At 36.3% G+C, this 23,345-nt stretch overlaps 2 protein-coding genes across 3 annotated transcripts; one reads left to right on the top strand and one right to left on the bottom strand.

The window, feature by feature from the left end:
* Positions 1 to 453: 453 nt before the first annotated feature.
* LOC133316605 (anaphase-promoting complex subunit 7) lies at positions 454 to 12,217 on the bottom strand. Its single transcript, XM_061518382.1, has 18 exons — positions 12,143 to 12,217; positions 11,941 to 12,009; positions 11,803 to 11,853; positions 11,501 to 11,635; positions 11,323 to 11,385; positions 10,907 to 11,022; positions 10,173 to 10,257; positions 9,177 to 9,236; positions 7,978 to 8,023; positions 3,276 to 3,349; positions 2,896 to 2,946; positions 2,584 to 2,784; positions 2,451 to 2,495; positions 2,246 to 2,339; positions 1,949 to 2,094; positions 1,629 to 1,858; positions 1,200 to 1,260; positions 454 to 971 (listed from the first exon to the last, which is right to left on the bottom strand). The coding sequence occupies exons 1-18, from the start codon at positions 12,209 to 12,211 to the stop codon at positions 885 to 887; spliced, it is 1,683 nt and encodes a 560-aa protein (XP_061374366.1). The 5' UTR covers positions 12,212 to 12,217; the 3' UTR covers positions 454 to 884.
* A 6,516-nt stretch (positions 12,218 to 18,733) lies between these two features.
* LOC133316594 (GTP-binding protein OBGC, chloroplastic) lies at positions 18,734 to 23,345 on the top strand. Of its 2 annotated transcripts, none has more exons than XM_061518364.1 (7): positions 18,734 to 19,659; positions 19,762 to 20,035; positions 20,937 to 21,228; positions 21,345 to 21,504; positions 21,983 to 22,091; positions 22,438 to 22,586; positions 22,960 to 23,345. In XM_061518364.1, exons 1-6 carry the CDS (start codon positions 18,734 to 18,736, stop codon positions 22,531 to 22,533), a joined length of 1,857 nt encoding a protein of 618 aa, XP_061374348.1. In that variant the 3' UTR covers positions 22,534 to 22,586; positions 22,960 to 23,345. The 2 variants fall into 2 exon arrangements, with proteins under 2 accessions (XP_061374348.1, XP_061374349.1); XM_061518365.1 differs by having other exon boundaries at positions 22,951 to 23,345.

Raw genomic sequence — 23,345 nt, 5'->3', positions numbered from 1 at the left:
GAGAAATTGTGGCACCAAACACTTTTTTGTAGGCATAATTTTTTTGGCTCTAACTTGTTGCCACTCGTTTGAGCTGTTGCACATTATTACTGATTCTCTTAGCTTGACTACAAAGAATATAGATAAAAGCCATATTTGGAATCTCACTTTGACGAAAATATTTTCAATACTAAAGGAGTAGATATTCCTTTATTAAAAGTAAAAATAATAATAATAATAATAATAATAATAATAATAAATAATGAGACTGATGTAACATTAACATTAATCATAAAATAATAGATAAAATAAATGAAATTGGTTGGATTATTTTTAACTATTTCAGTAAGTGATGCACAGAATTTTCAGTATTTCCCAGAGTATTGAAGATATTTTTCACTTTGACTTGTGTTAAAAACAAATAGATGTGAAATGGTTTTACAAGGTTACATTACAGAAAGTGAGAGAAGGCTGTCTATGATTTTCACTAAATTTGTGACCAAAACATAACGTAGCTTTTACAAACAGAAAACAAGGGAGAACAGAAATAATTTTACAATGAAGATAACACATGCTTCCAGCTAAGACATCTTTGGCCTTAACAACTGGAACTCAACCTTGTGGCCAAAGTCCAACCCCCACCACTCATTCTTGACATGGAACTTCACCATCTAATCCATACATTCATATTTATGCAGCCAGAGGGTATGACCGCCAGATGCACCATTTGGCAACAATCAAATTCTTAGTTTTCTGATGTGAACTCTTGCTGTTGTACGACAGACTGAAGCCCAGCTTGGAGTCCACCAATGTAATTCTCACCCTACTGCTAATGCCATCTCAACATTAAACCATTTCCGGGGGTACTTTTCTCATCATAACAGACTTCCTTTGGACACTCATACTCACAAAAGTTCAGTCTCGTCTTGATCTCCATCAGCATCTTCAACATCATTGTCTTCATCTTCTTCAGGTGCATCAGGATCCACTCCCTACAAAGGATGCAAAATCACAAATTTTAACTTCACTTGAACTTTTCAAGGCAATAAATTCTGATATTTCCCTCATCAATCAAATTATAATTTTGGACTAGACCATGCATCTATTCGAAAAAAACAAGCATAATCCAGTAGGAATGAAGTGCAAGTAATGTGTGTGATTAGACGTTGAGAGAAATATAATCAAGCATCAGCATTATGAAAAAAATAAAAAGAGCAAACCTTCATCTGCTTCTCTAAACGCTCTAAACCCCGTTTTGCTGCTTCATTCTGGGGGTTTAACCTGCCATTTTTGCAAAAGGTTAGAAGCATAATAAAATCTTGAACAAAAAGGCTTGCATCACATGGATATTCCCGACAACAAGGATGGGATCCATTGTTTAAATGCAAAGAACTTGATCGCATAAATGGATGGGGAGAAAAAGTTTATTATAATACCTAGTTTTTGTACCAAGGAAAATCATAATTGAAACCCATGTCATTAACTAAAAACATAGCACATACTCTCCCAGTTGCCAAACAATTATTTCGATATTTTTCCAGAGTGAAGCCATTTAATCCAAGTGTCGCCAAACTAAATTATTCTATAACACCTTAAAAAAAATTGCACTATTTACACCCTGACAGATGCTTTCAGAATATGAGATCAACCTTAACGCAGCCTGATAATGTGACAAAGCCTCCTGCAGCATATTAGTGGCAGCAAAAACTTGAGCAAGTTTCACATGAAGAGAGTCATCAGCCCAGTCTTTAAGATATCGCTCAAGCAGAGACACAGCATCCCCATTTCGGCCCTCGATAACATGAAGCTCAGCCAAAGCTAGCGCAGCTCCAAGGTAACCAGGTTCCAGCCTTAATGCAGACTCGTAGAATTTTTTTGCCTATATGAAGAATGAATTAAATTTCACACGTAAGAAAATTAAATAAAGATAGTAGTCTACTATACTTATTTTAAAGAGCTGACAAGTTACCTTTTCTCTGCCACTAGAATTACTGGCATGCACATCACCTACTAATTTTAAAGCCTTTGCCGATTGAGGCATTGCTTTCATTGCCTCTCTGGAAGCATATAAAGCCTCTTTGATTTTAGAGAGAGCCAAATATGTATGAACCAAACCTGGAATGTTCAGATTCATGTCAAAGTCGGTAATTTTACACTTCCATTATTGGCACTTTGCAGTGGATAATGGCAGCAGAAAACATGAATGTCATTGCAGGCAAGAGATGCAATTCAAGCAACTATATATCTTTCCAAGTATGAAATAAACCTTGATATGAGCGAATATCAGGTCTCAATTCTTGAGCTCCTCTGAAGGCAGACACAGCTGCTTCTGCTTGTTTCATTGTCAATAATAGATTTCCCTGAATAAACTCATGTCAGATAAAATTCGCAAAATATACATTATCATCCTCTACAAACATATATGAAGTAAATAGACCCACATTTGATCTGTTGGAAATCCATTTTATTACCTTCATTATATACCCTGGTATGTGCCTCTCATCGATCCGAATGCTCTAATTACAAAATAATCAGTCAATTTATAAGCAATTCTCAAATAGATAAAATAATTCAGTCCACCATGCATCAAATGAAAATACCGACCTGCTCAGCATATGATAATGCTCTTTTCTCATCTTTCCTTTCCCATAAAACAGATAAAGCTACAAAAACCTCTGGTCTTGTAGGATCAATATTCAATAAATCATGCACTAACTTGTTGAGCTTTGAATAATCAGACTTTAGCTTTAGAAGCATTGCATACTCATCCATATACGTTATGATGAATGGATCAATTGATCGGGCCTGTGATCACCAAATTATCAATATAATTATAAGCTCAGTAAACACATTAAATAACCAGGTCGGGAAGAAGAGAAAAATCTATTCACATCATAAGCTATAACTCCATATTACCTTCTCAAAATTCATAATGGCCTCTTCATTCTTTCCAATAATAGCTTCAACCTTCATTTACAATATACATCAAAATTTACATGTTAAACAATCAATTCAAGGAAATTTCATGTACAAAAGTAGTTATACGGGAAAGGGATCCCCACCATGGTAGGGAAAGGATGCAATCCTTAGCACAGGGTCAGCAATTAGTTAAATTTAAAATTTAAAAAATCCAAACAGTCAACTCAAAGGAATAGTAAGGATGATCTGTCACAACACTAGCTTTAGAAAGCCAGCCTTTCCCGAGATTCCAACACAGAAAACTTAGAACTGGGTGCATAATCTTCCTGGTTGAAAGGGTATATTACAAAGTTCTAAAACATTGCAACAAGTCTAACCTTTGCAATCTCAAGTAGTAAGTGTATATTATTAGGGAAACGCTGTAAAAGATCTGCAAAGAGTTCCAAGCCACCTGCCAACGTTGGAAACATAGTAAAATTGCATGCATCAGACACACATCACAGATGATAATATAAACTACAAAGTAAAAACAGATTAGGAAAAAATCTCTTTTTTCTTTACGATCTTGTCCAGGTTTGATCAAAACAAGAGAACAAGAAGCTAACGCAAAAAAATGAGTCGTGTTAGAATATTAGATATGATATGATTAGATATGATTGGATTCTGTCTTATCCGTAAATAGTCTGACTGTATTCTGACTGTATTAGGATTAGGTTTGGGCCTTACACTTAAGCCCATTAGGGTCTCTATATATTGTAACTCCCTGACACAGATCAATACACAACGTATTCTTTTACATTTAACTTTGTATCAGAGCTCTTTCGTTCTAGGAACCCTCGCTTCCGCTTAGAAACCTTGTTTTTTTTTTTTGCTTTAAAAACCTAAGCCCACTGCTTAGGAGTCCTCTTTCTTGCCGTGCGTCCTTCCGACAAGCCTTCTAGGGCTGTAAACAGCCTCTGAGTGATTTTTCCAAACGCATCAGCACCTCCGACGGCCACCGGAACCACCGCCCGCCGTCAGAATCACTGTTCAGGCAACCGGAAACTTTTTCCGGCGACTTTTCCGACCAAACTTCACGCGATCAGGACCCTCTCTTCCCGGCGACCAGGTCTGTGGTGGTCCGGTCAGCAACGCATCTCCCACGCGCCACCTGTCTTCACTGCGCATGGGCTTCACGCGCCACCTTCTGCCGGCGCGTGAGCACTATTCCGGCGGCTTTTTCCGGCCGGTCTTGGACAGAGAAGCTCGCCTTCTCCTCCCCTTTCTGGATCTGTGATTGTTTCTCTGTGGGTCTGACCTTAGACGCGTGGTTCTTCTTGATTGGATATCGTTTGCCTTCGTTTACGGCTTTTATATTTTATCTTTAAATGGCAGCAGCATCTCCTGATCTCTCGGAGGTTAACTCTCCTTCTATTGTTGCAAATATAGCTCAGTCAGACAATGCATCATTTGGTTCAGGTTCGGACTATGCTGCACTCCAAACCCCTCTCAGGAAGGCTTCTCCTCAGTCTCAGCCTTATACTGGTAATCCCGTTGCTTGTGTTTCTCATTCTACATCACTTGGCACTTGGATATTTGACTCCGGTGCTACCGATCATCTCTGTGGTAATAAGGAACTCTTTACATCTCTTACTTATTCTGATCATTTACCGTCTTTTACCCTTGTGGATGGAACCAAAGCCCCAGTTCGTGGGATTGGACAAGCTCGTCCGACCTCTACCTTGGCCCTGACATATGTCTATTACATTCCTGGCATCCCTTATAACTTAATTTCTATTAGTAAGTTGATCCACTCCCTCACTTGCACCATTACTTTCTCTAACCATTCTGTTTCTGTGCAGGATCCGGGTACGGGGAAAATGATTGGAGTGGGTCGTGAGTCACGGGGGCTTTATTATCTGGATGTGCCTCGTCCTTCAGTAGCATGCTCTCTCACAGAATCTCCACAACTTATCCACAGTCGCCTTGGTCATCCAAGTCTTTCAAAGTTGCAGAAAATGGTTCCTCTTTTGTCCGGTCTTCAGTCTTTAGATTGTGTGTCATGTCAACAAGGGAAGCATACACGCTCCTCTTTTGCCAGTCGAGTCAATAAACGAGCTGATGCCCCTTTCTCTCTTGTTCATTCAGATATCTGGGGTCCAAGTCGTACCTAGTCTGTCTTAGGTTTTCGGTATTTCGTTACCTTTATTGATGATTTTTCCCGTTGCACTTGGACCTATTTAATGAAAAATCGTTCTGAGTTATTTTCCATTTATAAAAAGTTTTCTACTGAGATCCAGACTCAATTTGGTGTTTCTATTCGTATTCTACGTAGTGATAATGCTAAGGAATATGTTTCTATTGATTTTTCTAATTTCTTGGCCACACAAGGTACTTTACATCAAACTACTTGTCCTCACACTCCACAACAAAATGGGGTGGCTGAACGTAAAAACAGACATCTCATTGAAACTGCCCGTACCTTTCTTATTCATATGCAGGTTCCCCTTCACTTCTGGGCAGATGCTGTACTCATCTCTTGTTTTCTCATCAATCGCATGCCTTCATCTGTGCTCCACAATGACATTCCTCATAATCTATTGCTTCAAGATGTTCCTCTTTATCCTTTAACTCCACATGTCTTTGATTGTACTTGTTTTGTTCATGATCTCACTCCTGGTAAGGATAAGTTAACATCCAAAGCCTTTCAGTGTATCTTTCTTGGTTATTCTCGTCTTCAAAAGGGTTATCGTTGTTATTCTCCTGACCTTAAGCGTTACTTAGTTTCCGCTGATGTCACTTTTCTTGATCAACAACCCTTTAGTTCTATCCCATCTCAGATGTCACAAGTTGATCATGTACTTCCTGTCCCTTTTCTTGACTTGTCTTTGCCAGCTGCAGGTGCTTCTATTCCAGATGAGCAACCTATTGCTTCTATACCTGAGGACCGTCCACTTCTCACCTATCAGCGTCGCAAAACTGTGCCTCCTGTCGACTCGACTCTTGCTGACTCATCGCCCACTGTTGTTGCTTCTTCCCCTCCGGATCCTTCATCAGAGACTCTTCCCATTGCTCAAAGAAAAGGTACCATACTACTCGTAACCCTTATCCTCTTTATACCTTTTTGAGTTATGACCGTCTTTCTTCACCTCATTTCACCTTTGTTTCTAGTCTTTCTTCTATTTCTATTCCTAAGACCACAGGTGAAGCACTTTCCCATCCAGGGTGGCGCCAAGCAATGCTTGATGAAATGACTGCACTTCATTCCAATGGCACTTGGGACCTTGTTTCTGCTCCTCCAGAGAAGTCTATAGTTGATTGTCGCTGGGTTTTTACTGTGAAAGTTGGACCTGATGGCCATATTGATCGTCTCAAGGCACGTTTAGTTGCCAAGGGTTTTACTCAAATCTTTGGCCTTGATTATAGCGATACATTTTCTCCGGTCGCTAAGATGGCGTCAGTCCGCCTCTTTCTTGCCCTTGCTGCTGTTCGTCACTGGCCACTCCTTCAACTTGACATCAAAAATGCCTTTCTTCATGGTGATTTACAAGAAGAAGTTTACATGGAGCAACCACCTGGTTTTGTTGCTCAGGGGGAGTCTGGAAAGGTGTATCGTCTTCGGAAATCCTTATATGGTCTCAAGCAGTCTCCTCGAGCATGGTTCAGTCGCTTCAATTCTGCTGTTCAGGCGTTTGGCTTAATCCGCAGTAAAGTTGACCATTCTGTGTTTTATAGGATTACATCTCCTGATAAGTGTATCTATTTGTTAGTCTATGTTGACGACATCATTCTCACCGGAAGTGATCAAGACGGAATTCGTCAGTTAAAACAGCATTTGTTTAGTACATTTCAAACAAAGGACCTTGGGAAGCTGCGTTACTTCTTGGGAATTGAGGTGGCGCAATCCAGACAGGGCATTTCTATCTGTCAAAGGAAATATGCCTTGGATATCCTAGAAGAAACTGGTATGTTGGGGAGTAAACCAGTTGATACACCTATGGATCCTAATGTCAAGTTATTACCCGGACAGGGGGAGCCGTTATCTGATCCTGGACGTTATCGGAGGCTAATTGGGAAGCTCAACTATCTTACTGTGACTAGGCCAGATATTTCTTTCGCTGTTAGTACGGCTAGTCAGTTTCTTGATTCCCCTTGTGATTCACATTGGGATGCTGCTGTGAGGATCCTCCGATACATCAAAGGAGCACCAGGAAAAGGTTTGTTGTATTCAGATCAGGGAAATACAGAAATTTGTGGTTATTCAGATGCTGATTGGGCAGGATCACCCTCGGACAGGCGCTCTACTTCTGGCTATTGTGTCTTCTTTGGAGGAAACTTAATTTCGTGGAAGAGCAAGAAACAACCTGTTGTTGCTCGATCTAGTGCAGAAGCTGAGTATCGTGCAATGGCAAATGCTACCTGTGAGTTAGTCTGGTTAAAGCAGTTGATTCAGGAGCTTCATCTTTGTGAACAGAAACAACCCATGACACTCATCTGTGATAATCAAGCTGCGCTACATATATCCTCTAATCCTGTCTTTCATGAGAGGACCAAACATATAGAAATTGATTGTCACTTCATTCGAGAAAAGATTCAATCAGGAGAAATCAAGACTGCTTTCGTCAACTCCTCTGATCAACTAGCGGATGTTTTCACTAAAGCTCTTAGAGGTCCTCGGGTTGAATACATTTGTAACAAGCTTGGTGCTCATAATATATACGCACCAGCTTGAGGGGGAGTGTTAGAATATTAGATATGATATGATTAGATATGATTGGATTCTGTCTTATCCGTAAATAGTCTGACTGTATTCTGACTGTATTAGGATTAGGTTTGGGTAGGTTTGGGCCTTACACTTAAGCCCATTAGGGTCTCTATATATTGTAACTCCCTGACACAGATCAATACACAACGTATTCTTTTACATTTAACTAGTCGCATAAACAATATACCAATTTACAGTAGGATTTATCATTTTCTAAATTTTGGGGGGCAGAAATTGGCCTAAGGGCTATGCCCATAGAACACATTTTACCAATGAGATCCTTCAGCAACACAAGCATGGAATCATATGATTCCATATAAAATATAATATCTCACCTTTGTAATCATTTGAAGCCATGCAACACTGAGCTTCAACATAGCGCTGCAAAAAAGTAAAATGGAAAAAATTAATCAGAAATTTCACGTTCCAAGGGTTTGCCTGGCAGTATACGAACACAATCCATGAAACAGATGATGCAAAATTTCAAAGAAAATTCAATGTGAATACATGAAAAACTAATTTTCCAATTATCCCATGCCTATCTTTATGGTAATTACTTTAGGAAATAAGACCACGTAATATAGAATAACAGTTCTCTAGGCAGTTTTGGTGTATGCTTAAAATGTTACTTACAGGTCCATTGCAAAATACATGGACATATGACATTAATTCTCGAAAGAAAAGAAAAGGGTTGGACTTCATTTACTACAATACTGGGAAGGTATTCTTTTGAACCAAGCAACAAATAAGGAGAAAAAAATCAGAATAAACTATTAGTTCTGTCCAAAACCAACTGTTCCAAAAAAGCTTATGCTGTTAGGTGCAACTCAAGAATGATTGTTTTTATCTCTAATATGCTTCCTCGCGTAAAAAGCATTTTTGATTTGAAAGCTTGAAGCAGATTGAAATTCAATCTAGGTAAGGGGGAAGCAAGGATCAAACCATTGACCACTTGGTTATAATGATACAATGTCAAGAAATAACTCTCCTAAAAACTTAAAATGTTAGGTGCAGAGGCCCACAACAAGTTTTACCAAGTAACTGAACTAAGAACAGTATAAAGAAGTATAGCAAATCAGCAATTCAAATGCAAGACCCCAAATCATTATCATGCATAGAAAAGCAAGAACATCATACTGCCAGCAAAGAATCAGTATCTAGCAAGACAATTAATAAATATTATGCAAAAGAGAATCCATTTGGAATAATTGGATTTTACATTGCAAATGATGATTATATTGAGATATGGATATCAATTTGTCAAGCTCAATACATTAGATATACCACCAAACCATCAAAATAGTCCTTAAATATTAAATATTAAATATTAATCTTTGTTCATTCAGTAGACTAGCAGTCACCTTTTGTCACTTTTCGAAGGATTACATTTAGCATATATACTATGCAGGTTAAGAATGATGCCATCTATAGAGAGGCTTATCATAAAATGGAAAAATCTCTAAATTGATAAACGGTAGCAAGTACTTTAAAGCACAGTGACAAACAAGGATTTGAATTATTATGTACAACTTACTTGAAGCCAACGACTTGAGTCTGTATGATCAAATGGAGCCCTCCCACTTCTACTCTGAGTCTGAAATCAAATGTTTACATACCAATTATATTCTTGGAGGTAGAGCTAGCAAAATGGGCTCAGCCCGTCGGGACGGGACGGGCTGAGTTTTTCAAACCCGCTGCCCGCCAAGCCCGCTCGGGCTGATTTTGATTTTTTTTAATTTTTAGTGTAAAATGTCACGGGCTTGGCGGGCTGAGATTTCTAGCCCACCTTCAAAGGCGGGGCGGGGCGGGCTAGCCCGCTTTTTGGCGGACTGGGGCGGGGCGGGCAGCCCGCTTTGCCACCTCTACTTGGAGGATATTCAAATCATATTTGAACTGCAATTTTACAAATTGATCAACTTAAAAAAAAGTTATAAAAAAATCCGTGATAAAAGGTAATGAGTTATTAATAAATCCACTGCAATTAAATGTACAGAAGAAATGTCATAATGCTAGTTAAGGTATTCAAATGAGACTGATCATAAAGTGGTTAGCTGACAGTAACTCAGATGGATAGAATTAACAATTTAACACCCCACAAAGATCATCAGGACAGGAAACAGATATAGTTTTAAAATGAGGTTAAAGCACTTGTTGAAATAGAAGAAAAATAGGACCAGAGAACAAGGTTAAAATTAGAATTTAGCAATTTTTCCATCTTCTTTCCACCAATTAAATCAATTACCAAAAGGAAGGGAGACAAAATCCACCTAAGAATGATTTTGTTAACTCGGAGGGCTGAGTCTTATAAATACCTCATCCTCCACCTTCCTCAGCAATATAGGACACAGCAACCTGCAGGACTAAAGTTTATTCTGTTGCTAAGTACCTAACTGCCTGAGAGGAAGAGCTGAGGTAATTAAATGGCTCCCCAATTCTGTTGTGAACCAAAGGATCAATTTGAGGATCGCCAAGGGCTGAATTTCTATTTAGCTTCAGTTATACAAATTTCTTTCTGCTTTTATCAACATACCTGAGGAAACAATGAAATGATGTCCTTTGCAGTAGATCCCAGTTCTGATAAAGCTGCGATAGCCTCAAGTATATAAGGACAATGTCTGGCAAAAAGACATCAACAAAGAAGTTCAATTTAAAATCCAGTACCAAATTAATAATAGATCATATGAAAGATGCAAATGCACATAGAGGAAAGAAAAAGTTAAAGCAAATAGCCAATTCCAAAAGTCCATAACGCATTCAATACTGCCTAAAGGGAAAGCAAACAGTCAGAACTCAGAAACAGAAAGGAGCTTCATAAAATGAGAGAGAGAGAGATCATATTTTCCATCTATTCCCCCATACATAAACAAACTTAAATTGAGGTTTTTTATATGGCTGTATGGGACATCTGAAGGTGAGAGTTCTTCCCTCTCACCCTATATCAAAATGCCATGCCTGCACTGCTGTACTTCAGCAGGTTCGTAAAGGATTTAATAACTGTGTGCTGTGTCTAAGACAATAAAAAGCAATATGCCGCTTGATGAACAAACATTAAAAATGTGTATTCGATATGAGCTACTAATGCTATCAGTTCCAGCATAAGGACACTAGTGGACGTCATGTCTGAAGGTTGAAGTTCAGTATGCAACGGACTTAGGACAAATGTAAATTAAAAAATGATAAAACAAATCCTTAAAGGCCTTTAAAGATAACTATTGGTGCCATATCAAAGGTTCACTCAGTGTATGAGAAATTTACTTTACAAACCTTAGACATTCTTTGTAAATAGAAACAGCAGCTCGGCTATGTCTAGAAATTCGATATAGCTTCCCTAATAACAAATTCATCGGTAGATTTCTAGCTTTGCTTGGAATTCCTTCCATCTGTAACAAGAAAGTGACACAAAAAAGCTCATGAGGAATGACAAAATTGAAAACAAACAAAAAATGTAATGCACAATCCCATAAACTCCATTTTTCATTAAAAAAAATGCCACATTCAGAACTGAAAAATATACACAATAGAGCAATTTAAGGCTCATTATCTTCATTGTTAATCCCTCCATAAATAGAGAACTGACATTCCTTCACCTCAAAATATACCAACAGGAAATTTTTTGTTAATGGGCATGCACTCTCTTGTGTCTGGTCTGTAGAATGTAGAGGGGAAGAAAACAAACAAACCTCAAGTAGAGCTGCTTTGTTCTCATTCAGAAAACAGTGACATGATGCAATTTTGAATTTCACCTGTCAAAGAGAATGAAAAGGAAACTTCATAAACAACCTGGACATGCAAAACCTTAAAAGCACATCAAGTCAGTCGAACAATCATGAACCAAAGAAACACTATACACTAGTTCACCTCATTCTCATTGATTACTGATACATTGCAAGAATTTGGAGAAGAAGACCTGTTTGATGACAATGCACTCCGAGAAGAAGCCATGTTCTGTTTCGGAATCATCTTGTAGTAATGCAAAGCTTGCTTGTAGGTATGCTGTTCATCAACAACAGAAGAGATGAAAAATTAACAAGACTTCACCACTCCCCAAAAAAAGTAAACAGTTTTAAACTACCCATTTCCTAAAAGCTTTAAGAGAAAGATAGTAACAAAAAACCAACTGCAAATGCAAAAGGGGGGAAAGAGATATCACGGTCTCTTACAATGGCTCTACGCCACTCCCTTTCACGGAAGAACGAATCACCAAGTAGCACCTGCACACAAAAAATATAATAAAAAAATTAATAAATAACCAACGTAAGAACTTTAAAAAAAAAAAAAAAAAGGAAATTTGTAGAGACCAAGCTCTCAGTTTTGAGGTGTGGGTTGGATTCAGCATTTGCAGCAGGTGAAGAAACAAGAAAACAACCCTATTCAAAACAGCAACTTCGGATTAGACCATCAACACAAAAAATTAAAAATTAAAAACGAAAAAAAATAAATTAAAAAGCAACAATATTCAAAATGCAAATTTGAATGGGGGGAAAACAAAAAAGAGATTACGAGCATCTGAGCGGAGTTGTAGAGGCCATGGTCGAGAAGAGTTGCGATTTGATCCTTGGGAACTTCCATTGTTGTGTGCTTCAACGCGCTCTTGTTTTTGAAAAAACACACCTTCACTTTGTTTCTCTTCTCAAAGGGCTTCAATTTGATTGGATGCAAACAGTAACAAAATATCTTTGTATCTCTCTCTCTCTCTCAATATATACAATATATAAACGTAGGCTTTAATGTTTGGGAAAAATGTTTATTATTTTTTTTTCATTATTTTTATTTTTTGTGTTTATCTCTTTTTTAAAATGATATAACTTATATCATTTAAAATGATAAACATCAAATCCATAAATATTGGCTTTAATGTTTATAAAGTGAACATAGATAAATTATTTATATTCGTTTTCAAAATGACTTCATTTTTTATTGAAAAATTAAAAAATTATAATGAAAAAGACTATTATAATCATGAAATAAATCATAATTACACAAATATCTTGATTTCCGTTTCAAAACGATATTATTTTGGACTCACTATAAATAAATTATCTATATTGATCGTAAAAAAAGCGAACTCATAAATGTATCACCCAATTTGAATTAATTGGAGTAATCATAAATATATAAAAGGAAATATTTAATTTTTCATATATTTGATTGGAAATATGCTTTTTGTATGTCTTATCTCAAATATATTTGAAATTTGATTTGATTAAATTCAAACTAAAAATTTGAAGAGTTATTGAAAAACTTTAAATTAAGAAAAATTAAGAGTGAATGGTGCCAATTTAAAATTTCCCTTAATATTTTTCAACTAAATGTTCAACTATAAAAAATAAAAAAAAGGACACGCCGCTAGAGGAAGTTATTGTATAATTTAAAATTGAATAAATACCATTTTTGGTCCTCACAAATTTCACGATGCCTGTTTTAGTTCCTAGCAAATAAAAAGACTCATCGTGATTTCTAAAAAATTCAAAATTGACCCATTTTAGTTCTTTTAGGGACTAATATGGGTCTTTTTTAAATTTGTGAGGGACTACGATTTTAACTAAATGGGTTCATTTTGAATTTCTTAGAAACCATGATGGGCATTTTTATTTGTTAGGAACTAAAACGGGCATCATAAAATTTACTGAGGACCAAAAATAATATTTACTCTTCAAAATTAAAGTATGTGAGAGTGTAGATTATACTAAATGGCATGCCAGTCATGTTAGAAACCATGATGGGCATTTTTATTTGTTAGGAACTAAAGCGGGCATCATAAAATTTACTGAGGACCAAAAATAATATTTACTCTTCAAAATTACTCTTCAAAATTACTCTTCATCATAAGAGTGTAGATTACTCTTCAAAATGCCCATCATGTTAGAAACCATGATGGGCATTTTTATTTGTTAGGAACTAAAACGGGCATCATAAAATTTACTGAGGACCAAAAATAATATTTACTCTTCAAAATTAAAGTATGTGAGAGTGTAGATTATACTAAATGGCATGCCAGTCAAAGTAATTTTCTTGTCACTGTTTGTTTTTGTTTACATTTATTATGATGCTGTCAAAACTCTACTTGATTTATGAAACATCTAAAACATGTCAGCATTTGTTGAGTTTAATTAATTTTAACACATTAAAATCTTGTCTTTAATTAAGTAATCCGCTCAACACAACATTAGGTTTTTCAACTTTCATAGTTTTTTTTTTTTAAATAAAATACAAAACAATAGTATCTATTTGTTTCATGCTGTTGAAATTAGTTTAAAACAAAACTTAACTAGTTACCAGTTTCTTATCTTATTATTTTACAAATTTGTTTTTCATAAATTGTTTTTATAATAGAAAATTAAGAATAAATTTTATTATTTTTGTTTTCTTGTTATTATTGTAATAGATTCTCTACTTTCGTTTTAATTCATCATTCCAGAAGTTGCAATAATTGTTCCCGGAGCTGTCATCGCCAAAAATCATTTTAAATTGGAGAAAAATTTCAGTGTTTTATGAACACCAATTTAATGCTCACTTTTATTAAAAAAAATAAATTATTTTCACCCATTTTTTTTATATTTCTCTTAAGTCGTAAAAAAGAAGGGTTCGTTTTTTCCGCAGTTACTGCAGATAAGTTATCTGCAGTAAGCCTAATACAACGTCGTTTTGAGACGGAAATCATGGTGCTTTTGTAATTTTAATTTATTTCAGGGTTATAATAGTCTTTATATTTATAACTTTTTAAAATTTCAATACCAAAACGACGTCGTTTTAGAAATAAATGCAGATAACCTATCTGCATTAACTGCAGAAACATTTTCCCCAAAAAGAAATTAATAAAAAGGAGCGTAGATCAATGAAGTTTTTGTGGCAGGTTGCTCCTGTTAAAAATGAAATTGTTCCTCTCCTTCTATAAGCACCAGCAGGTTACACTGAAAAGGAGAGGCCAGATTCTGTTCTTTGTGCCATCATTCTCTTTTTTTCAGATTCCTATTTATCCATTCTTCTAAGAAGCGTTTGATAGAGAGAGAAAAATTACAGATAAAAATGATTTCTGAAAATATGATGGGAACTTTTTTTTTCCAGTTAAGTTATTAAAAGGTGTTTGGTATGCCAAAAATTTTCCAAGAATGTTGAGTTAATTTTACTGATACTATGTTTGGTTAATGATAAAATATTACTGAAAATATGTATCAAAATTACAAAATTACCCTAATCTTTTTTTGTCTCATTTTACCCCCAAAGCATCATTTTTTCTTTGCCTTCATTTTACCTTTGCTTCCTCTCTCTCACCAACTCCGTGAGTAAAGGAGAGACTTGTCATGGGACAAAACAAGAGCAGAACAGTGTCATGGTGATGAATCCATGTGCACTTCTTGTGCCTTCAAACCTCAACGTAGTTCTTGGAATAAAATAGCTTAGAAAACCGATCTTCGAGGGTGGGAAGGGTGACTACGCATTGATATCTCCGGTTTCGATTATTGGTTTCGATTTTCCTAACTCAGATTTTGTGGTCTTAGTGAGCACTGAATAACATGTCACCAAAAATGATTAGGGACTTGATAGCTCTGTTACTGATTGCGACCACGTTGTTGGTGTGGCCTTTGACGGTGGCTAGGAGTTGGTGGGGTGAAGTTTGGGGTTGTTGTGGATGATGAGATGGTGGGGTGAGGGAAGGAACAAAACGAAGACTTATTTGTGAAGAGAGAGAGGAAGAGGTTGATGATTCTGAATGAAGGTGATAGGTCAGGGTATTTTGGTCTGAGAGAAGAATGATTATTTTCCCATCGTGTGGGAAAAAATAAAACCATGTCTTGAAAGGTATTCTGCCATGGGATTCGCTAGTGTAAACTAAAATGATGGGAATTTTTTTTCTCAACCTTATTTTTACTTTTCCTCTTACCAAACATGGGCAAATGATTTTCCCCACCCCATTTTTTTGGAAAATTTTTGTTCCCTTCTCCTGTCAACCCCTTAGAGAATTTGAGCAGAAACTGTGTCATTTGCATGGGTAGAACAAAGCTTTCCACACTTTTTGGGACCAAACACAATCACGAATTTCATGAAGAGAGCTTTCCGGATGTGTTTGGCATCAAAGACAGGTGTACAAATCAGCAAAATGTCTCTTGTATCTTTTCTGGTTAGTCATCAAATTATCACCAGCAAGGAGCCAAAGGAAGGTTTTAATTCTGCTAGGCCCATCCCGCTTCCAAAGGTTTTCCAAATCACCCATGACTGATCACAATCATTGCTCCTTAACACATTATAAGTAGATTTTACATAAAAACAATCATCACTAGTTTCTATCCAATATATCATATCCTCTCCATCGTCAGGGCTTGCAGGAAGCATGCTGGCTATGAGACTTTTGACTTCGGGAGTAACAAGGTTCGAGATTATTTGCCAATCCCAAGAACCATCAATCCTAACAAACTCTTAGAGGGGTGTTTGGTATAATTATTTTGGTGGGAATGATGGAAAAGTGGGGTTGGGAATATTATTTGACCATGTTTGGTATCAGGAAACGTAAAAAATTCCCAAGGAAATTATTTCCCCAACATTCCCATTTATAACTACACACTCAAAAAAAAAAACCCCTCCCCACCCATGGTATTTTTTTTCCAAGAACTCGGAATGTGATTTTTACGTTTTAGGACCAAACTACCATGTTGACATATATAAGGAGATGTGTAAAAAGATTTTGCAGATAAACACGATCTTCAAACTCGTCTTCATCTGCTCCATCATCAAATTTTGCATGTTATAAAGGAGAAGAGTCATGTCATCCTTGTCAACTCCAAATGGAATTTGTTCTAGCACACAAAATGGGTTTGGGAACCGATCAGACAAGAGACTACCATAAGGATCTATAAATGATAGCAAAGACCCATTTGCGTTGGAAGGAAAATCAGCAAGATAAAGCAAAAAAATGGCACAAACAATACAATCATTTTTTGCAAGACATGCCTGCAAACAGAACCAAGTTTTGTCAAAGATCGTATCAATAGTTATCCATTTTGAAGACGTTATTTATCAACTTCATGGTTTGAACCTTCTATTTTTTAATCTCTTTAGTCAATAAATGCCTAACATCATTGTTTTGCCGAGCAACTAATGCTGTTTTCAAAAAATTGAAATTAAATTATCACCAATACAAAATTCTATGCAAGCACTGAGATACAATATTAAAAAATGATGGGTACTTTGGTAAATTCAGTTCAGATTCTCATCAATATTTTACAATCAACCAAATGTAGAATCAGTAAAATTAACCCGACATTGCCGGCAAAATTTTGGGCTACCAAACAGCTTTTTGTTATTTTTCTGGGAAAAATATTTTCCAATCATATTCTTAAAAGTCTTTTTTCTCAGTAAAAAAAATATCTCTTGTACTAAATACCCCCTTAAGACTTTATACATGATAGAGTTTTCAAGTATCTCTTCGGTAACTAGATCCTTAAGACACCGAAAATTAAGTAACCAAGTTCCTAACCATAATTTTGTTTTCTCACCATTGCCTACAAGAATTCTGGAGTGTTTTATCACATGGGGGTAAGGGTGGCAATATGGGTTGAGTCCGGCAGGTCAACCCGCCAACCCGCCAAAATGGGGCAGGTTGGGTTGGGTTGAGGTTTTCAACCCGCCCCGCCTAGAAGTGGGTCAAAACGGGTTCAACCCGCCGGGTTATAATTATTATTATTATTTTTTTTACAATTAGGTAGTATTTCATTAGTCCTTAAAATTTTGTGATATCCAATTTTTTTTATCTTACTACTTCTTAGAAAAAATAAAGAATAACAATTTTATTTATGACAAATGTTATCTATATATAAATTCCTAAAGAATGTTTGACAAATATTAGTATACATTTAAGATTGAAACTAAAAAAATATAGAGAAGTGTGAAATAAAATAAAATAAAATTAGAAAAATTCATAAAATATAATTTATTTTTGAATTTTAATTAATTTTTTTAATTGGCGGGTTGATCTGTCAACCCACCATAAAACGGAATGAATTCATTTTTTCAACCCATATTTTTTGACGGGTCAACACCCCGCTCCGTTTTTGACAGGGCTGGGCGAGTCAGGATGGATCAACTCAAATTATCACCCCCACGTAAGGGTACACTTTCACCACCCCTCAAAATTGGACGATGGTGGGAACTAATGATTCTGTAACATTGAACATTATACGGATTATCTAATTAAAGACAAATTTTTAATGTGTTAAATTAATTAAACTTAACAAATGCTCACATGTTTTAGAGGTTCCATTAAGCATCCGTATTTTGTTTATAAATAAAACTAGTTTTAAGAAGAATAAAATGAAGGGGAATAGTAGTCTCATGTCATATGAGAGTAGTTCTCTCATGCTATTGAGAGAATTTAAGTGGGACCCACCATTAAAAAAAAAAGAAAAAAGAAAAGAAAAAGAGAGGGGTGCGATTTTTGAAGTGAAAGAAAATGAGATAACTATCTCATGTAAAATGAGAGTAGTATTTCCCTAAAACGAAACAACATTTTGCCCTTTCTAACTGACAATACTCTTTATTATTAAGTTGTAAAGATATTAAACTTGAATAATCCCCGTGAAAGATTCATATTGTATATGTATATGAAAAAAGAAAAATTATAAAAGAAAACCATGCAAGAGCTTCGATATTACAAGAAATATTACATGGGAATTTTTTATCTCATATCTCACAAAATAGAGAAGAGATAAAAAAAATTTATAGAGGAGAGAAAAAATATAAAATAAATCCTTCTCCCATATAACAACATGTTTATAATATGGGTTCCCTTTAGATAATTTATTTACAATAATCTTAAAATGATATTATTTTAAGGTGAATCAAGTTATTTTTATAATTATAATTTATTTCAGAGTTATAATAATTTTTTAATTATAAATTTTTAATTTTTCAATCCAAAACTACATCATCTTAGAAACAAATATAGATAACTTATCTCGGAATAAACATTAAAGCCTAGAAACAAATATTCAGTGTGTGAAAGCACGTGTCAAGTGGAGGAGGGAAAGCGCGTGTGGCCTTATCCAATGGAAGTTATAAGAATAGAGGTAAGATGTTACTGTTAGGCTTTCCACGAAAATGGCTACTTCACTCTCGGTGTGGTTCTGTCCCAATGCCTTAGCTCGCCCTAACACTCGCACTCGCACTCGCACACGCGTTAACGACAAACCTCTCCCGAACCCTAAATTGAAGAAGGCGGAACCGGTGCCGGTGTTGCTCTCTGGCGGCGAACCCACCACCTACACTCGTCTCCCACTCAGAGATGATTATTCATCTCCTTCCACTTCTTCTTCCTCTTCCTCTTACGAAATCAAACTCTCCGATTCAATTAACCAACTTCTCCGCAACGAACTACAACAAAACGAACAACAACAGGAACAACGACGACGACGAAAACAACAACAACAAGAAGAAGAAGTTGTCGATGATGGAGACTACTTCGAAGGCAATGACGATTCTGAATTTGAATCTGAATCTGAAGGCGATGATGAAGGTGCAGAGCTTTTCAGCGGTGAATCCGACGGCGAGGTGAAGGAGAAGGGGGTGCCGGCGGTGATGCGGTGTTTCGACCGTGCCAAGATTTACGTGAAGGCCGGGGATGGTGGTAAGGGCGTGGTGGCTTTCCGGCGGGAGAAGTACGTTCCTGAGGGGGGGCCGTCCGGGGGCGACGGAGGGAGAGGTGGTGAGGTGTATATTGAAGTTGATGGGTCGATGAATTCATTGTTGCCGTTTCGGAACTGCATGCATTTCCGGGCAGAGAAAGGTTCCAATGGTCAGGGGAGGTTGCAGGATGGTGCCAGGGGAGAAGATATGGTGGTGAAGGTGCCTCCAGGCACAGTGATCAGGGATGGTGGTCATGATAATGTGTTGTTGGAGATGGTGTATCCTGGTCAGAGAGCATTGCTGTTGCCAGGTGGAAGAGGTGGCAGAGGGAATGCTTCATTCAAGACTGGGAATAATAAGGTCCCTAGGATTGCTGAGAATGGTGAAGAGGGTGTAGAAATGTAAGTGAGTGAGTGAGTGAGTGGGATAATGAGTTTTGTTGTGTTTGTTTTGTGCTTCAAAATTGACAGACTAAGAATGATGTGTATCTTTTGAATGATCAGGTGGTTGGAGTTGGAACTCAAGCTTGTTGCTGATGTTGGTATAGTTGGTGCCCCAAATGCAGGGAAAAGCACGCTTTTGAGTGTTGTTAGTGCTGCAAAGCCGGAGGTGGCAAGTTATCCCTTTACCACTCTGCTTCCTAATCTGGGTGTTGTTTCCTTTGACTATGATTCAACAATGGTGGTGGCAGATCTTCCTGGTCTACTTGAAGGAGCTCACCGAGGTTTTGGTTTGGGTCACGAGTTTCTGAGACACACTGAAAGGTGTTCTGCCTTGGTAGGCACTTTTGATCAAGATGATATCAATGTTTTTTGTTCTGCTTTATTTAGTTAGGCATACCGGATAAGGCTCCACTAAAGTGTGATTGTTTTTAAAGTGAATAAGAGTGAATCCATTCTTACATTAATTTAAAGTATATCATGGTCTTTAACACACTAAAAGTCGATGGTGGATACATTACACTCTTACTTGCTGATCTTAGAGGAGCTTTTTCCAGACTTACCTAGCTTACATTTAAGAAACGTCAATTCTGCGGAGCTACATTCAATTATAGAGTTACCACACTGCTCCTCTGGGGAAGAAAACAAAATAGGATTAAATTATATGTATTTCCTTTTCTTTTCTTTTTTAAATGTATTTAAGACATCATTGGCTGTTTTTCTAAAAATTATTCTTTTAGAGATGCTTAAATCATCTATATTTTGCCCACTCCAACCTTTTGATCCTCTTTCTGCCTATGTCAATTCTGTTTAAAATAGATTGAGTAAAATTTCAGCTTGTTTGCTTATCTGAGCTTATAGAATCTTTTAGCATCCATTATCTTACCTTTTCTTTTTTCTGTTTGTGTATCTACCTTATATCTCTCTAAATCAATCATTAGTGGATTGTGAATTTTGAAACTTTCCATATATCTGAAATATCTTTATGTTGAATTTTACATTTGCAGTTGACCCAAAGAATGATTGATCAATTGGTCATCCATTAATTTGAACATTGTCCATCTATGTAGAATATATATGTATGACTTTTTTCTCTGTTTGAAATTTCCATTCTTGGTGTATGGTATTGATAAACATGCTATTTCAAAGTATAGCAATTTGATATTTTTCTTGTTTGCTTTTCCTTTTTGTCCCTTTAAAAATTGATGTTTAAAACTTGCCTCTCTATTTGGTTTCAGGTACATATTGTTGATGGTTCATCACAGCAGCCTGATCTTGAGTTTGATGCAGTTCGTCTAGAGCTGAAGCTGTTTAATCCTGAACTTGCTGAGAAGCCTTATGTAGTTGCTTATAACAAAATGGATCTTCCAGAAGCATATGAAAAGTGGGAATCCTTCAAAGAAAAGTTGCAATCTCGTGGGATCACACCTTTTTGTATGAGCGCAATCAAAAGGGAAGGTACTCATGAAGTTATCTGTGCTGCTTATGAGCTTTTGCGCAGAAGTAAAGAAGACAAGGAGGAATATGAAGGTTATAATTTGTTTTACACTTATTTTGAATATTATTGTCATATCATCAGTTACTTCTGTATACACTTTTTTCTCTCTAATAAGTTCTTTCATTTGAACAAATTTGACCTGTTTCAGATGGAAGAGATATGGTAGACTTGAACCATGTGGCTGATGCAGTACAGAAGCAACGAAGTGCATCCATTAGTGATTTTGAGATTTTTCGTGACGGGGATACAAATATTTGGCATGTGGTTGGATCTGGATTGCAACGTTTTATCCAGATGACAAATTGGCGGTAGGTTAAAGAGTAAAAACGTGATCTAGAATACAATTCCTTACTATGATTTTTTTTAGTTGTCATTGATGTCGGTTAATCTTAAACATACTTTACTTATTAAGGTCTAAGTGTAATTTCAAATCACATTTAACGAATAAAGTGCTGAAATCATTATCCTGCATTTATTCTGTATTTGTTTACAAAACCATTTATGATCAGGCTAGGACATTTCTTCAGCTTCCTGAAGGTTCTTGCATTGATTTTTAAACTTTACATGAAAGATGCCAAAACTAGAAAATCACTCTTTTAATCATAAGAAACTCCATGCAAGAACCTTTCTAGAATATTGTGACGAAATATGAAGATTGTAAGCTTCATCCTCTTAATTGATTATTGATATGTGTTGGAAAAAATGCATATTAGGATGCGCATCATGCTTGAAATTGCAACTCTTGTTCATGGCTAGTCTCATGGAAACTAGTGCATCTTTTAACAGGTACGTTGATTCAGAGATAAGGTTCCAGCATGTTCTTGAGGCTTGTGGTGTGTTTAAGTCTCTCATGAAACTTGGTGTAAAGGAAGGCGACAAAGTGATTGTTGGAGAGGTGTGTCTTTTGTTTCTCTTCAGCATTTTTAATCCTTGCTAGAATGACAAATGAAGATGTTAGCATATGGTTGATTTACTGAATGATGTTTAGTTCTCATTATCTGCTTCAGATTCCCCTGAAATGATGTGTCCTTAAATGTGGGGCGCTATTGAACCCTACTTTCTATGACCTCAAGAACAAGTGAACAACCTGGAAACATCATCTATCAGCTGAAACCAAAAAAACTTTTTTTGAATTTTTCTTAAATATATCCTTATACAGTCCTTCTTAGAGCTTCTTCTACAATATTTTGTGTCATTTCTATAATGCATACCCAATGACAATTTGTTCTGCTACTTATCAGATGGAGATGATATGGCATGACTCCTCAGACAATTTTGGTGTATCAAGGATGAAGAAAATATCCACAAATTCAATTAAATGGCCTGAATTTAAGTAGTCCCACTCTATTCCGGTGCTTCTAGATTCATCTTTAGTGCAACTATCTCATAGGTAAGGAGAATCTTATGCAATAATGGTTTGGTTCTTTGCTATCACCATGAAATTTGGCAATAATCTAATTGAATATAGTTGTGGCTTTTACCATGGTTTCCCCTATTACTGAGTGGATAATATTTTCCTGAAACATCTGTGCCTAATGGCACCTGTAACAGCCAAATAAAGAGGTGACAGCTTATTTTTTTGGTTCAATATTTATGTGTTTTGGGATATAATAATCATCAACGCCACTGTTGTAGTAGTTGACAATATTTTCAAACATTTGAATTTTATCTTTTTGTGACTTTGTGAAATATCGTGATTTTAAATAGGGTAGCCTTCATGAAATTTATGTTTACTGCTCTTTGATTAGCTGCAGTTCATGCAGGAAGCTAATTCAGTCAAAAGGAGATGATATTGAAGAGGATAAAAATCGTGAGAAGCTGCCTCAGAAAGAGTAAGGGTAAAGCATGCTAATTACATGCCTGACGTGTGATGGTATGATGCTGGTGCATTTACGATTTCAAATTCTTTTATTCAACTGGAAGCTGAGGTCCTCTTCAACTGAGTTAGGTTAGATACAGTCGTAAAGGTGCACATCCAGCATCATTTGTTGGCTTAAATTGGTTTAAAACAGATAAATTGCCTATGTAATTCTATAATGATGTGTTAGAAACGAATTTGTAATAGGATGTAAAATGTCTAATATGATTACATCATTATTTTTGACACACTGCTCTCATGTGGATTGGATAATTTGATAAAATTATAGTG

Source organism: Gastrolobium bilobum, unplaced genomic scaffold (assembly GCF_033153095.1).
Source record: "Gastrolobium bilobum isolate Gb01-03AN ecotype WA unplaced genomic scaffold, APGP_CSIRO_Gbil_v1 utg8498, whole genome shotgun sequence".
In the NCBI taxonomy this organism is placed as follows: domain Eukaryota; kingdom Viridiplantae; phylum Streptophyta; class Magnoliopsida; order Fabales; family Fabaceae; genus Gastrolobium; species Gastrolobium bilobum.
This window is presented reverse-complemented; position numbering and strand designations above follow the sequence as displayed.

Coding starts and splice junctions, on each gene's coding strand:
- LOC133316605 (XM_061518382.1), bottom strand. CDS start 12,211: ATGGAAGTTCCCAAGGATCAAATCGCAACTCTTCTCGACCATGGCCTC. Junction 2,496..2,583: donor CATTATCATATGCTGAGCAG/GTCGGTATTTTC, acceptor TTTTGTAATTAG/AGCATTCGGATCGATGAGAG. Junction 2,095..2,245: donor TGATATTCGCTCATATCAAG/GTTTATTTCATA, acceptor TGAACATTCCAG/GTTTGGTTCATACATATTTG.
- LOC133316594 (XM_061518364.1), top strand. CDS start 18,734: ATGGCTACTTCACTCTCGGTGTGGTTCTGTCCCAATGCCTTAGCTCGC. Junction 21,505..21,982: donor ATCCAGATGACAAATTGGCG/GTAGGTTAAAGA, acceptor ATCTTTTAACAG/GTACGTTGATTCAGAGATAA. Junction 22,092..22,437: donor ACAAAGTGATTGTTGGAGAG/GTGTGTCTTTTG, acceptor GCTACTTATCAG/ATGGAGATGATATGGCATGA.